General features: G+C 36.5%; 1 protein-coding gene across 2 annotated transcripts; it reads right to left on the bottom strand.

Moving 5' to 3' along the window:
- Window positions 1-3,148: 3,148 nt before the first annotated feature.
- Window positions 3,149-16,603, bottom strand: LOC127797779 (uncharacterized). Of its 2 annotated transcripts, none has more exons than XM_052330921.1 (4): window positions 16,325-16,603; window positions 16,114-16,167; window positions 5,881-6,008; window positions 3,149-3,532 (listed from the first exon to the last, which is right to left on the bottom strand). In XM_052330921.1, exons 1-4 carry the CDS (start codon window positions 16,397-16,399, stop codon window positions 3,403-3,405), a joined length of 387 nt encoding a protein of 128 aa, XP_052186881.1. In that variant the 5' UTR covers window positions 16,400-16,603; the 3' UTR covers window positions 3,149-3,402. The 2 variants fall into 2 exon arrangements, with proteins under 2 accessions (XP_052186881.1, XP_052186880.1); XM_052330920.1 differs by having other exon boundaries at window positions 16,114-16,171; window positions 16,326-16,603.
- Between the last annotated feature and the right edge of the window lie 922 nt (window positions 16,604-17,525).

The following is a 17,525-nucleotide window of genomic DNA, read 5'->3' as shown; positions in this document are numbered from 1 at the left end:
CTGCATCACCCACCATCAACGAATTAAGATTAATGCTAAATGCCTTTGCCTTGCTTCCTAATTAATTATATATATGATTCAGAAGATTAAACAATCATTAATTAGCTAAGCTATTTACCTCAGCTGAGCTGAGCTGAGCTCCCATTTGACATGCATACACATACCCTTTTTTTTTTTTTATAAAAAAATAAAATAAAATTAATCTTCTATATAAATAAATATATATGTATGTGTGTCACTGTCAATTAATGTCACACATCCCATCCATCATCAATTAAAAAGATGGATTAATGAATGTGTATATGCATTATTATTATTATTAGCATGTCCCACACGCCACCGTCTCCTTAATCAAATAAATAAATATCCATCTCCCCACCCATTCTTTCCTTTTCCACGATACACTTGCAATATTGCATATAGAAAATTGAAAATTACTAATAACCAATAATTAAAGATATATATATATATATATAGGTCAGCGTCACATCCATTCTATTCTATTCTATTCTATTATAGTGCCCCAACCAATTTATTCTTACACTGAACTGAACCATGATGTAAAAATGGCATTCTTAATTATAATTATTTATGAACTAGCTACCTATATATATAATTAATCGACAACCTCTCTCTCTCTCTCTCTCTCTCTCTATATATATATATATATATATGTATTCCTTTTTTTTTCTTTTAATTATTTTGTTTAATTAATTAAAATGGTGATGTTGAAATTGCATCTTTTCTACTACATAATGGGACGCGCTGTAAGTGACTTTAGAATAAGCCACCAAAGCTAGCTTTGAGCACTAAACTCAACTCTGGCTTAGTGGTAATTAACTATTTTCATTTTTTTTAAACTTTCTTTGTTCAAGTGGGCGTGCCGGCTGCCTGCAGGATGTGGACAGCTATAATAATACATGATATGTAGTAACATAAACAATTAATTAAAGCCAAAGGGACTACTCTCATCTAAGGCATGTATATATGTGCACATATATATATATATATATATATAGTTCAGGTGCGTGCATGAGTTATCTATCTATCTATCTATCTATCTATCTATCTAGAGAGAGAGAGAGAGAGAGAGAGAGAGAGAGAGCGCACCAGCTAGCTAGCTAATAATTAACATTAATTAATTGGATAAATACTACGTATGTAAGCACATTATAAGGTTGCATATGCATGAAACATGCATGCAATGGTTTTTAAGGATTATTAATGCATCCAAAAGGATTTGCATGTAGTTGAAACTGTAAGCTCCAGCCCCCACTAATATTTATAGGACCCAATTGGTTGCCATATATACAACCTCATGAATATATATATATATATATATATCCCACCAAGCCTTACCTACGTACCCTATATATATATTCTCAAATTCATATATATATATATATATGTAGTATTAATTATAATTACTAATTGGGTTTTTGTTAATTAAGGTGTGTATTTTATTTTCAATGTACATCCAAACTTTCATATTTAGTTGGTAAAATATTTAAAATTATAATGTATTTATTATCAGTTAGTTAGTATGAGTACTGTTGTTTTAAGTGTTGAAAGCAAATTAAGATCAATATATATGGTGGAGTGTACGTCCAAATATTTCAATTTTTTTAGTTGATGCATGCATATATGTTTTTAAATTTGCTATATTTAGACTACGTACAATCCTCCTATATATCCATTATTAGAAACTAATGGAATGGTACTATATATATATAATCTAACCAAACAAACAAATGAAAAATTCTTGCTCCCTCAGCAGTTGATTGTCTTAATTTAACAACATATATATCAAAGAACATCGATCGCTATATATCCCAATTTTAATTTGTCTTTTTTTAAGCTTGGATCCTCTTAATTAGTACACTTTGCACTCAAATGTACTTAAGAAGCTCACTTATCTATCAAATTGAAGAAATAACTATTCATAAATGCTCCTGAGCAGCAGGTTATTGATAATCTGTACGTAAATGGTAGCTGTGTTTCAATTATATGTTCATAAGATTGTATGTATATATATATATATATATATATATATACTCTAGCTAGCTAGCTTCTAAGGTACACACAGACCTTAAGATATGCAAAGCAAATTCATATATATATATATATGTTAACCCACCCACAGATGAATTTGCTTTGCATATCTTAATAAGGTCTGTGTGTACCTTAGAAGCTAGCTAGCTAGAGTATATATATATATATATATATGTATGTATAGGAAATAGGAACGAAGGCAAATAAACAATTTAGATAATGTAATTTGCTCCACGTGCATCTTAAATTATGAGTTGGGGTGGTATCTTAATTAAAGGAGGGATGGAGCATCCAGAATTTAAGGCTCTGGATGTATTAAAGGAGTTCTGCATGTATTAGGGCATGCAGAACTGGGGAACTGCCCTTTTATGTTAATTGAATTTGTACAAATTAAAAAAAAAGAGAGAGAAAATCTCGAAGAAAGATAAAACCATATATGCATGGTCCATCTCAAGGAACCCTTGTGCTCTCCATTTTTTTATCCTTTCATGATTCCAATTTCACTTTTTTAAAAGCTCCATCAGAACTGGATTTGGGGCCACAGAACAGACTCCAACCCACCCGGCCCCTAGCATGTGCTTCATGTTTGTTTCCCTACATATTCTTTTCTTTTTCCATGCATGTTACTTCCTGTAGCAAAATGATATCTACATATATAGCTAGGATTTAATTTCACACAGAAAAATTATAAAACAATGTGTACTGTGACAATAACATATAATTATCAGTATCTGTGAGTCTCCTTTCTTTTTTTTTATAATAGTTTTTAACGAATGCTCATAAAAAAAAAAAAAAAAAAGAGGTTAATACTGTAGCACTAAATTAATGTAGTAAGGTTACCATTTTAATTAGTATTAGAGGTGGCATTGCAATTGCATTTCTGCTCGCCTGGATTGAAACTCCCTAGCTGAAGAAGATTGGGGCAGGGAAATGGACGGAGGTTATCCTTTTATAATCAACTCCCCCACATGCTCCTTATATATATATAACATTTGGTATATATAATTCACGAAAATTAGTCAATTTAACATTTAGTATTCTTTATTTTATTTTTATTTTTTTTTCAAATTACAAATGAAGGATTTTCACTCAAAAATTAAGGAAAATTTGATGATAAATTGCGATCAATTTAATTTAATACTTCACATATCACTCCATATACATCCCCGAACCCTTGGAACATTTGGAATTGGAAGGCTATATACTTTTGAAAGTGAGGGAGCTTAGTCAATTCTCTCCTCCAGGGCATCCATATCCATCCATCAAATATATTGATGAGTAACGAAAAGGCTTTTCAAGGGATGAGGATTAATACTTTGGAAACAAGCAGGTGAATAGAAAATGAAATCGTCAAACATTGTCCGGCCAAAACTCCCTGAAGAAGGCTCGTTCGAACTCCTTCTCCTGCAAGTGCTTCTCAAACTCCAACATTTTCTTCATCCTTTTAGAGATGGCCTTTCCCTTTCTTTTTGGAAGACACCTATAACAAAAAATACTGGTAATGATTAGCAATAATGCTCTCATAGCAGCAACTTCAGCAAACTAATATCAATAACTTAAAAATGCCCATCCAATCCACCAAGTTCATTAATGAATGAATTTCAAAATGTATCCTAATAAATTGGATTAAGAGGTACAAATAAAAGCTGGTGCGGTCACTGTTTCCAACCGGTCCTAAAACTGGGTCAGAGACAAGATGGAGGGCATCTGTTCAAGAGCCGGTCCAAACGACTTCATAATTTTTAGGGCTTCTATTCTATCAGGATTTTAATTAGTTTTTATTTACAACAATGCCATGGGGTGGCCAAACACTATAAATATTCATTAGTTAGGGTTTGTACATAGTTTTTTTTCGATTCAATTCTTCAGCAAGACCTATTCGGTTTTCTTCTCTTACTCGAGGGTAAGTTTCGGTGATTGAAACTTGTTGCTTTGAGAGTATCATTCGTGTGTTAGTTTTTTACACACACGCTACACGCTACGTCAAAAGCCATATATGTAAAGCCATGTGTCCTCCCTAAATGTATTAGTTGATGAATGGAACTTAAGGGTACATATGACTAAGTAAATATGTCGCATTAGCATCAGCATGATGACAGCAGACCCTTTGACCAAACACCTGGGCCACTGCCTGATGCCCATTCTCTGGTATTTTCTTTCTAAGTTTTTCATCAACTGGGGAGTTCCACCCACAAGCTAGTTAGTGCAACCGAGAAACCCCGCAATCCTTAGCTCTATCCTTTCCTATCTGCATGACAGCGCTCATCTACCGCTGCCAGTCTTTACCTATAGATAGGAGATTCAAGCTCCCAACTATCAATGCGGGATTGGGTCTGAAGTCTCCTCATTTTAATTCCGAAAGTCCTTGCCAATTCAGATTTTCATATTGTCAATCAGACCTGAATTAGTCTTACAAATTATAATACTTACTAGCCAAAACCCACACCGTAGTGGTTTTAGGTTGGCTCTAATACCACTTCTAAAGCCACAAGTCTTCACCCAAGATGCTGACTGAAGGTGACTTATCAGTTCATTTAACCTAGTAATATATCTAAGACCTCCACCGATATAGGATTGGGTCGTGACACCATAAGTTATAATAACCACGTCTACCTTATGTGGTCTAGCTTAGTTCATGATACATCTCTTCAATGTAATTTAAGCACAAGTAGAAACTAAACTAAAACCAGTGTTTTATGGCACTCAAGCCTGAATAATTGTCTGCTATCTCCCCGTGAAAGTGCCGATTGAAAATTTTTGACATACAAAAAGGTTACTTTGGTTTGCTATGCAAGTCTACTAACCATTGTTCATCTTTATGCAAATATTATTCAGAAGCAAGAACCTATTCAAGGTTTGTTTTATTCTGCCTATGATGTGGAAAATAAAACTCAACCTAGTGAAGGATGGCACTCAAGTTCCATCTTTAAATGTGAACTAGTGTCCAAAAGAAGAAGAAATTATAAGGTGAACTATGGCACTCTCTTTAGTATATGAGTATATGCGTGTATATATGAATGGAAACAGCAGTGTCATAGCAGGTATTGATGAGAGATCTCAAATATCAAAGAATATAATACAAACAAGAGAAAGCAACAGAACATTGTCCCTGTTTCTTCAGCCTCAAAATTTGTCCGAACATTGCCCCCCAATAATATAAGATCTCCATACTTGGAATGTAAATTAAAGGCAATAATAAATTAATACATCAAACAATTTGTTTGGTTCTTCTGCTGGTATTTATAATCATCAATACTAAATTCTCACATTAATATGCAACATTTTCCTCCTCTTTTGGCAATGGGTTTCATCCAAGGTAACTGACCAAGAAGATGTAGGGAAAATATGGAAAACTCTAGACCTCTGGGATGGCCTAGAAGCCATTAGGAAGTGAAGGTCCTGAGCTTTGGAACTACCAATGGACCAACCACCAGACATGTCCCAATGATTAGCCAAATGACGGAAATGAGACTTCTTTGTTATGTTTGTTTACTTTTTCCCCTTGTTTGAGGGGTAGGAATCATTAAGTTTTAGTTTTATATGACATTGGCCATGAACGAATGCCTCCAAACCAGTACTGCTTATAAGCACCATGTTGATGGTATTATATCATGGTTCCACAAGACTCTTTATAAGCAGCCTAAGCCATCTTCACTCTGTATTCTTCCTTTTTCCCTTAAGGGGAAAGTTAAGCTATTGATTTCATATGTTCTGGAATAAATTTTTCTTATTTTAACAATGAACGAAAGGAATATTTACCCAACAAGCAAACTAAATAAATGAAACTTTTTACCCAATAGATAAAACTGAAGGTAAAATAGAACCCACCTTTCAGCTTTCCCATCAGAAGCAAGTTTTCCAGAACTTTCTGAATTTGGTGGTTTCTTCTTAACCTTTTCTGCTCCCAACCCTCGCTTATTCTTCTTCAAATAAGCCTGTACAGGCTCCAATCTGCCCTGTACAATAATTCATTTATCACTTTCACTTAGAGATATGCGTACTGAGGTTGAAAAGAATCCAGCTTCAGATTGATGCATTACAATCATAAAATAAAAATTATCCCCCCATCCCCACCCCAAAAACAAAAAGAGGCAGCAAAACTTCTGTCATGACCCTAGGATTTAGTTAGGGTCTTAGAAGGAATTGGAAGGAATTAGGGGAAGAACATAGAAGAATTGAAGGGGAAGATTGAACAGAATTAGGGAGGAAGAAGGGAGAAATGAGAGGGAGAATGCAAGAGAATTTTAGAGAGAAATCAGTTCTTGTTTATCAATTCAAAAACATAATCCTCTCCTCTTACAATTGGCCTTTTTATAGGCATAGCTAGCTTCTTAACAAATTTCTAACGGCACCCATATGCTCTTAACAAACAGCCAAATATCCCTAACAAACAATTATACCCTATTACAATAATACCCCCTAATTGTAATTGTAACTCAATTACAGCTTCGCCCCTATAATACCCAAAGGTCGTGACAATTTTCCCTCCTTGAATGTTTCTTATTCCCAAGAAACTTATTACCACGTAGCCGTTGCTTCTTTATTCAATGCCCATCTTCATCCACTGGTTTTTTCTTCGTCTTTTATTGATCTTATCTCCAATTTCCCTTGTCTCTCGCTTCCTCTTTTCTTTTTCCTCAACAGTAACATCATTATGACTTGTTGCAACACCAATTTCAGCCATCCACCTCTTCCTTATTGCCGTTAAAAATGATTCCAAATGTGTCGTCAGTCCTACAACCCCATCCTCCGACTCTTCTGGCTGCAATGTTAACTTTGCTTTGTCTTGTGTGCCCATGCCAATGACATACATGTGAGATGTTCCAGCTAGGTGCCTGATGCAATCCTTTGTTCTTTCTCTTTAGACTCTTTATTTTGTTGTTTCAGAAGATCAATGGCATCAGGAGTCTCAACACCAATGACAATGCTTGAGAGGCTACCAACTGATTGAGTGTCATCCTCCACTTCCTCCTCCCCAATCTCTTCTTCCATGTACTCCTTAGCCCTCTCCACAACCAAGACCAAGGGAGCAGTATGTTTAGACCCTTCCATATCTTCAGTAGGAGCCTCCTCAAGTGAAAATACTTTTACTTGCTGGTGGTTGGAGTACACCAAGGATTTACTTTCAACAAGGCTGTCCTCCTTCGGCTGCTCCATTTTAAGGAATTCCTCATTGTTAAAACTTCATCGATAATCATCGAAGTATTACACTGGGAAGTTATAATGATACTAATAGGCCACTGGTGTACCGAACCTACCAAAGACGCCACAAACACAGCAACATGCATGAATGTTAGAATAGGGAATTAATACATGCAGGTTGTTACAACCAGCATGTGCGCATGGGGGGTAGTTTTGTAATCCACATGCTGAGGGGATAATCTGCATGTACAAGGGAATTTGGTTAGAAAGGGGGCAGAGGAGAGGTATAAATAGCTGAGAAAAAGAGGGAGAGGGTAGCTAGTTTTTATAGAATAATTGGGAGAGTAAGGGCCTCTCGAATGCCCTGGATTGTTCTTGTTTTCTTGCTGAAAAGTATTGATAGCTATTGATATTTGATTGTTGTTTGGATTTCTATCGGGGTTCCTATTAGATACTTCTTAACTAGCATCATCGCAAACTCCTGCAACTTCTCGCGAAACATACAACCAAATTCCTCACACGTTTCATGAATCCCACTGCTTGCTCCCTTGTCAATTCGGTTAGGCACATTATCCAACCTTTCCCAAGCCTGATTCTTCTGAATAAACTGCTCCTGATTCTTGTTGTTGCCAGCTGAAAATGCAGCCTTCTTTGGCTGCATTGAGGCTCCATTCCAATTGAAAATAAAGCATTATTCTACTGCACTTGAGTCTCCCATGGCCTCACATATGTACTGTTTGTCTTGGCAGAACTTTCACAGGCAAAACCAGCCATAGGCCAAGAAACTGGAACTCCTTCCACCTTGCTTCGCCTCCCAAATTCACATGTCTGAACTGGGGACTGCTCTATCACTGATTCACTGGGAACCAGGTTGATCGGTAATAGCCTAAACGGATCGAAATTCACCTGGCTAGCTTGCCGACGAAATCCGCCGCCTCTCGAACTCCAATCCTCAGCACTACGACAACCATCTATCACCCCAGGCATCTGCGTCTAAAGAAATTAATGGCAGTTCTCCTCAACCCAATCACCGCCCAAGGTTCCCAACCCAATTGTGATAGCCTCTGATTCCAAAATCACCAGAACTCACTACTGGTTCAATAGCTACACCCACTCCCAAGTCCAACCCATTGCATCACAACACTCCCCAGTCCAAATTGTGACACCCACTAAACCGCCAATACTTTGGATGCCACATGCGATTGCCTTGATTCAACCGTTGCTTCTAGAATTCAAGCGCTCGACCTGATTCGTTCCTGGAAGTTGCTTGGTCAATGGTTAGGACTACCAATTCTGTTGAATTCACCAGACCACTTGAATCGCCTCAAGCCCCACTGCCTCAATCGCGTAACTCCTTGAGAATTGGTCGAATGTTGCTTTGCTACTAGATCAAAATTGCCATTGATCATCAATCGCCCAAGAAGCTGGACTAGTCTCAATCGCACGCCTTCACAATTTAGATCTTACGCATTGATAACAAAACTCTCAAATCCTTAGCCAAAAATCATCGAAATCACTTACTGGAATTAATTGGAATTGTCTCGCTTGAATCGAAGTTGCAATCACGACTCTGCTTGACCTGGCTGTGACAACCTTCATCACACATGTCGTCACTCTGATGGATCTCTCGCAACTTGTCTTCTGCTTACCCAATCACCAACCATTTCTCTGCACCACTCGCAGAATTCACTGCTCAATCAATTATGGCAAAAGTCATCAGAATCAATTTACCCACAATTGTATGAACCACAGCCGAAAAAGTACAACTCTGCTTCGAATCGGCTTGATTACTTCATAATCAAATCAGACAAGGACAACCACTAAATTTCAGAACTCATAGCCGAGAAACGATTGCTCTGATACCATTTGTCATGGTCCTAGGATTTAGCTAGGGTCTTAGAAGGAATTAGGGGAAGAATAGAGAAGAATTGAAGGGGAAGATTGAACAGAATTAGGGAGGAAGTAGGGAGAAATGAGAGGGAGAATGCAAGAGAATTTTAGAGAGAAATCAATTCTTGTTTATCAATTCAAAAACATAATCCTCTCCTCTTACAATTGACCTTTTTATAGGCATAGCTAGTTTCTTAACAAATTTCTAACAGCACCCATGTGCTCCTAACAAACAGTCAAATATCCCTAACAAACTATTATACCCTATTACAATAATACCCCCTAACTATAATTGTAACTCAATTACAGCTTTGCCCCTATAATACCCAAGGGTCATGACAACTCCATATTCTCCGATCAGCATGATCCTGATATTCATTAACCATGCCTTAATGTTAACAGAAAAAAATACTTGATCAAATATTTTCACATTTTTTAACCATATAGGAGATTGTACCTGTATGCTTCCAGCGTAACCATCCAAATGAATTTATCACCACAGGATTCCACTGAATAATTAAGGGCATGAAGCTAGCTTGGTATGAGCATTTGCTAGGGTTGCTAAGACAATTTAATTACTGGTATTTAGTGAATCTTGCTGCAAAAATGATTGTAGTAGCATCTTGATAATGAGCACACACGTGCACATCTTGTGATTGATTCATGAACAACTGTAGGTCGAATATACAAAGTTCAGATTCAATTCTATGGCAGTGAGTTTGAATGGGTTCAGAGGAATTCAAACGGTTCAGACAATTGAATGGTAGTTGAAGTCTTTGTTACCCAAGCCCATTTCTCTATAAATTGAGGAGAAAGATAAAACAAACCACAATGCTATTTGTGCATGGAGTTTGTACACTCAGCTTCACTGGTGGTACATTCCATTGTTATAAGTACTGCTGCACTCTTGGTTCAATAAAATGCTCAACGCAGTGAAGCTGAGTGTGCAATGGAGTATACAAACTCCTTGCACAAATAGCATTAATATCAACTAATTAATATAAGCATCTAGCAGCATCATCCTATTATATTTTACATCCAATACTGTTACAATTGAATGGTAATTAGGGTCTTTATTGCTCAATTTATAGTATGCTTGTGCAGCCAACATCTACCAAATTTAGTCTCTTTTGCACCACCACCATCATCAACATATCAAGCCTTAATCCCACTACGTGGGATCAGCTACATAACGATTTTAGTTTGCAAGTTATTTCAATATATGACTTTATCTTCTATAAAGCGCTTATAACTAAGAGTCTCCCATCAAATTTTGTCAGTCTTCTTCCACCTATTTTCCTAAATACTTGTTCAATTTCATCTACTCTCCTAGCAAGAGCCTCTATTGGTCTTCTACTTACATGACCAAATAATCTTAATTGTGTTTCACGCATTTTATCTTTAATAAGAGCCACACCAACCTTAACACGAATAATCTCACTTTTAATTTGATCTTTTCTTTATGGTTAACTGATGCGGTCACCAATCAAGACCCGACCCAAAGCTGACTCTCGACCACGCCGGAACAATATTTTAATACTTCTTAAGTTTTTAGAATTCTACTTGATTTAGGATTCAATTTCATATTTCTACTTGATTTAGGATTCTACTTCATGTTGGATTAAGATTTATTTCTATTAGGATTCTAGTTGGATTTTGTTTTCCAAATATTAGATGGATTTGGATTAGCCAAATACTATAAATATGCCTAGGATCTAGAGTTTGTAATCAAGTTTTTCTTAATCAAATTTCAGCAACCTATTTAGGTTTTCTTAGCAAAACAGTCTTGTTTTTGCGTCTTCTTGAAAGCCAAGCTTCGGCCATTGAAGTTTGCTCTTTCAAGGGTTTATTTTGGTGTGTTTTCTTCACACTCGCGCTACACGCTGCGTCAGGTGGTATCAAAGAAGGATTCTAGTTGGATTTTGTTTTTGTAGTGGTTGACAGGTTTTCCAAGATGGCGCACTTTCTCCCATGCAAGAAGACGGCAGATGCAGTAGCTACAGCCAAACTGTTTTTCAAGGAGATTGTTAGACTACATGGAGTCCCTAAAACTATTACTTCGGATCGTGATACAAGGTTTTTGAGTCACTTCTGGATTACCTTGTGGAGAATGTTCGATTCATCTTTGAATTTCAGTAGCACAGCACATCCCCAGACTGATGGACAAACAGAGGTGGTGAATCGTACCTTAGGAAATCTGATTCGCAGTGTTTGCAAAGACAAGCCAAGACAATGGGACCTAGTCATAGCTCAAGCAGAATTTGCCTACAACAATGTCGTACATAGCTCAACAGAAAGATCACCATTCTCTATCGTATACATGAAAGTTCCTAATCATGCATTGGATTTGGTAAAATTGCCAAAGGTACCAGGTTTTAGTGTTGCAGCCAGTGACTTAGCCGAACACGTTCAAGCAGTTCAGGAAGATGTCAGGCAAAAGTTGCACGAGGCGAATAAGAAGTACAAGGCAGCAGCTGACAAGCATAGGAAGCACAAGGTATTTGCGGTTGGAGATGAAGTCATGATATTCTTGAAAAAGGAACGGATTCCTACAGGACAACAGAACAAGCTCAAGCCAAAGAAGTATGGTCCTTACAAGATTACAAAGAAGATCAATGATAATGCTTATGTTGTGGATTTGCCAAATCATATGGGTATTTCCAAAACATTCAATGTTGCTGATCTTTCTTTGTATTTGCCGGACGTTGAGTTGTCATACCCAGATCATAATTCGAGGACGAATTCTTCTCAAGTGGAGGTGAATGATGCGGTCACCAATCAAGACCCGACCCAAAGCTGACTCTCGACCACGCCGGAACAATATTTTAATACTTCTTAAGTTTTTAGAATTCTACTTGATTTAGGATTCAATTTCATATTTCTACTTGATTTAGGATTCTACTTCATGTTGGATTAAGATTTATTTCTATTAGGATTCTAGTTGGATTTTGTTTTCCAAATATTAGATGGATTTGGATTAGCCAAATACTATAAATATGCCTAGGATCTAGAGTTTGTAATCAAGTTTTTCTTAATCAAATTTCAGCAACCTATTTAGGTTTTCTTAGCAAAACAGTCTTGTTTTTGCATCTTCTTGAAAGCCAAGCTTCGGCCATTGAAGTTTGCTCTTTCAAGGGTTTATTTTGGTGTGTTTTCTTCACACTCGCGCTACACGCTGCGTCATTAACATCCATCTTAACATCCTCATATGCATTACGCTCATATTTTGCAAATATTAGTGCTTTACTACCTAACATTTTGTGTTATACAACAAAGTTGGTTATATAATTGGCTTATAGATTTTCCTTTTAGCCTTGACAAAATCTCACTCTCACGTAAAACTTTGGATACACTATTTCATTTTAACCATCTTGTCTTAATTCTATGGCCAACATTCTCATTAATCTCATCATCTTTTTAGATGATTTATCCAAAATAACTAAATTGATCTTTTTTGGTGTGACTTAATCTTTAAGTTTTACAATAATATCATCTATACTTATATTTTTACTGAACTGATATTTTAAATATTCAGCTCTCAATTTGCTTAACTTAAAACCTCTAAATTCTAAAGTGTCCCTCCATGTAGTATTGAAGTCTTCTTTTGTCTCATGACTCTCATCCACAAACAGAATGTTGTCTACAAATAACATACACCAAGGCAGCTATACCTGGATATGTTAGTGAGTTCATTCATAGTAGGGAAAAGAGGTAAAATCTTAATGCCAACCAAGACCTAACTCTCCTAGAACCATTTTTGCAATACTTCGAATGGCAATAGTCACTTTAATCCATATTTGGTTTGCCTATCATTTTAGAGTTCAATCTCTTTTGACACACTTTTTTCTTGAAAATAGTTAGTTTTCCTCCTTCTAAATAGCACCATCTGATTCTTTGGATTCGTTTTGTATTATTTTTTCTCCTCCATCTTTTGACATGGATATCAATGACCATAAGTCTAGGTTGACTGGTCAAACATTCTACCAATATGGTTTTATATTCCTTACAAAATAAGTGATGGTCTTGTCTTATAAGAAAGTAGTATATTTGGATAATTGACAAGTCATTTTTATATGTGATCATTTCTTGAACCTAGTATTGGCTATCATGAGGTTATATACAGTGGCAAAATCCAAAACACCGTTACCCTCACTATTTCTTTCTCCAAATCCATGACCTCCATTTACATCTATATACCCAGTCCTTTCTCTATACACATTACCATTTAAGTTGCCTCCTATAATTATCTCTTTTCTTTAGGTATTTCTTGTACCAAACCCTCTAAATATTCCCAAAATTTTGTCCATCTTTTCTCCTATATAACTTGCAATGCATATGTACAAACAATATTCATAGTTTATTTTCCCAGTGTTGCCTTGATTTTGATGAGGTTTTGATGATGACTATCTTAACATGAAACTTTAATAAATGTTGCTCAAATGACTTTGAAATAAGTGATTTGAATTTGAAGGTTTTGGGCTTTAAGGTTTGAACTTGAACACTTCTTGAAAAACTTAGGTGGTGTTCTCTTCGTGTTTCAGTTTTGAGTTTTGAGTTTTAAATTCATTTTCAGTTTTGTGTTTTGAGTGTCTGTTTTGAAATTTTTGAAAACGCGTTCTTTTTGTCATTCTGAAAAACTGTTTCTCAAAATTAAAAATTAGAAAACGCGTTTACTTTAAAATTTTAAATTTTTTTATTATTTATTAAATTAAAATAATTTAATAGTAGTATATTATTAATAATATATATTTTGAAGTTAGTAAATTTGTAATATTTTTTTCTCATTAAAAAAAAATACAAACAAAAAATAAATTAACTTTAACAAAAAAATGTTTAATTGTATGGTGACAATGATATATATATGTACCTATATATTACATTTTCAACAAAAAATATATATATACAATTTAACATAACTCAACAAGAACAAAATAATTAGTTATAATGCCATATATAGTTATTCACTTTCATCATACATTTTGAATCCATCTATTCATTTGACACACACAAAGACACATAATTAGTTATAATGCGCTTGTGCATCTAAAATTCTTGTGCATCTATTCACAACAAGCACATGTAATCAGTTATAATGAATTAGGCCACTGCCATCTTTCAAAACTAAAGACACAAAATTACACTAAAAAAAATCGCCAATAAAAATCTCATTTATCATACCAACAATCACCAAACAAACTCAATCAACCCAACATATTTTTGAAATCTGAAATCCAAGAACCATTCCAAAAATCTTTAAAAGAATCAAGGAACACATCATATTTTTGAAATCTAAAACCCTATTTCCTCACCAAAACAGATTCATAATCCAAAAATTACAAACATAGATTCAAATTTAAGCATCAAATTACAAACATAGATTCAAATTTAAGCATCAAATTACAAACAGAGATCCAGATTTAAACATCTTAATGAAATCACTGAAACAAAATTAATGAAATCAGAATACAAAGAATTACTGAAATCAGAATACAAATCAAATTAAGCGAAGACAAGGCGCGGCGACCAGCGACGAGGAAGAAGACACAACCGGCATAAGCGAACGGCCAACGGGAAGAAGAAACAACCGACCTGGGTGAAGGCAAGGCGCGGCAAATCTGAGTTGCTGGTCACAACGACGTGTGGCGGTGGCGATGGCGGTGGCAAGCGCTGCGATGGCCAACAAGGAAGAGAGGAAGTCGACGACGATTGGAAGAGAGACAGATGGCGGCCAACGACTGCTCCCAGTGGTGATGGTCGTGGCAAGCGCGATTGACAGGCGAGATGGAGTCAGATCTGGAATAGGGAAAGAGATGGCAGTCGACGACCGCTGGCGGCGGTGATGGCCATGGCTGGCGGGATCGACGGCGAGGAAGATATGGGTTGCTGGTCGGAAAAGAGAGTGAAGCTTGGAAGAGAAAAGGAAGAAGGAGTGCTCGAGTTTCAGGAAGAAGGAAGAGAGATGGAGTCTGGGAGAGAAGGCCTGCGTGAGAAGGAAGATGAGGCGTTTTCTGTGTTTTTAATTTCCACCGTGTTTTGGCTTGAAAATGGCCAAAACGATTTTTTCATGTTTTGCGTTTTCTTCACAATTTTTTTTCTTGTTTTTGAAAATAACAAAGAGAACATGTTTTGAGTATTTTGAAAAACTGAAAACAGAAAACGGGTCGAAAACAGCAAAGAGAACAGGCCCTTATCTTTTAAATCAATGAAATCTTGTGAATTTTGAAATATTTTCAAAGTTTTAAAACGAAAAGAAAATAGCTTAAAGTAGAAGAAAAATTATTTAAATAATGAATCCAGTGGCAAAACTGACGACTCATTTTCTAAAAATGTCAATTGGTTCTTCAAAGTTAACATAAACTGTCGACTTCCTTTTCAAGATTGCTGACCGGTTAAGATAAACTGTTGATTGCTTCCAAAATCAAGTCGACCAGTTTTAGTGCATACCTTCTGGTCAATGTTTCATGATTAAATAGTCGACTGTTTTCTAAACTTGGAAAAATTGTCTATGGATTTTTCAAATTTCATAATAAACTGTCCACTACCTACTAAAACTGTCAAGAGTTTCTTTTCTGCTTGGAAAATCACTAAGCTAGTTTTCTGCAGACTGATCCTTTGCCATTTTGATCTCCAATGGCTAGAAATCTTCCAAGGATGTTCGAGTCTATAAATACCAGCAATTTTGAAGATCAATAGAGCTGTTAAAAAGAGTGGACTTGTGCATTTTAGAGATCAGATCTTCAAATTACTTTTGAGCTTAATCTATGATGTTGGACTAACTTTTTTATTGGCATCTGTCTATAAAAACCCTTGCAGGTTTAACACTAGATTCAAGTGTCAATTCAGGAGCCCAAGCTCATTCTTTTTTCACTACAATCGAGCAATGCAACGCGTTGCTATGAAGGGTTATGCCCCAACAAATATTGAACAATCAATGATAGGCATACAAAAGTCTAGTAAAAATGGACACAATATTACTTAAAGAATTAATTAGTACATATGAAATAAACCGATTAAAGAAACGAACAGAACCTGCTCAGAGATACCGAGGCCAGTGCCTTCCTTCCAGCCATGCTTCTTCAGGAGCTGCAAAAAATAAATAATAGATTAATTTAATTCCAAATTCTAAAGAAATAAAATGAAATTAGCCCTTTTAGATGCGAAAAGAACCGTGAGTTAAAAGGAGAGGGAGAGGTAGGGAAGCTAATTAAAGACAAGCAAGTCAAAGGGATTGCGAAGAAACCTTGTAGCCAATATTAGATGAGGCGATGGGTGAATCAGCGGCCTCAGCCTCTGCCGAAGTCGAATCTGTACCCATTTGTTGCTTCCCGTTCCCAATTTACCTAACCCTAACCTATGCAAAACCCAGCAACAAATTTAATTTAACTCTCTTCCTTTCCTCTGGCAACAGATCAATTCAAGGGCAGAAGTCTGGGGAGCTAGCGGTCCTCCATGGGTTGAGTGCATGTGTATGTGCGTGTGCGCGCGCGTGTATGTGTGTGGGTGCGCCGAACCGCCTTATTTTATTTCCCCCTCCCTCACCATTTAACCATTTTACTCCCATAACTTAAAGTTAAAACTAGACCTATAGGCCATTCAAGTTCTAATTTTAAACCTATTATGTATTTTATAACAGCTACATGCCTCAAGGCAACAAGTATTGCGCATAAGTTACACATGCGGTCTGATGTAGGCCCAATATTAACCAAGCCAATAGGAACTGTGACGCACCGACCTCACTATCGAGTGTCATCATAACCTACATTACAATCTCGGCCTGCCCGAATAACGGTTATGCCCCTACCAAAATAAAATTTTAAAATAATATGGGCGCCCTGAGTGGAGTCCAGGCTTCGCCACCTTCAGCCGAACGAGAGCTCAGGAGTAAATTGCAAGGGCAGCGGAAACTCACCCAAGCCTCGTGCCTGATTAGGCCCTTGGAGCATAAATCCAATTTCAAACAAATATCACAATCTCAATAAATTACTTCAACCATCAAACATAATTAAACATAACTCAGTTTTCGGCCGTGGCCGACAGGTACAAATACCCTACCCTATTGGGTTTGCTCATAGTGGGAACCTTAACTTGGTTCTGGTTTACTTCAAGTTAAGCCATATCCGACACTCGTAGTTAACACACAGTAGTTATATTACATTATTAACATTCGGGGTTAACTCACACCCCCACGGTTTACAGTCGCTACCAACTGACGACTCATCTATCAGCACCGCCTTTCCTTTCTCGGATCCTGAGCCACCTATTGGGTTAGTGGGAAAATACAGATGTGAGTCCCGGGGACTCAGTAAGGGTAATATGAGTTGCGATAAATTATAATGCATGACAATTATAGAATAATGTGAAGTGCATCATGCATGATGGCCTGTCCACCTAACCCTAAACCGGATTTTGGTGGCCCCACTGATTTTATTTAGGACCCCATC

This window comes from Diospyros lotus, chromosome 3 (genome assembly GCF_014633365.1).
Source record: "Diospyros lotus cultivar Yz01 chromosome 3, ASM1463336v1, whole genome shotgun sequence".
NCBI lineage: Eukaryota > Viridiplantae > Streptophyta > Magnoliopsida > Ericales > Ebenaceae > Diospyros > Diospyros lotus.
The sequence above is the reverse complement of the archived record's forward strand: the minus strand, read 5'-3'. Positions and strand labels throughout refer to the sequence as shown.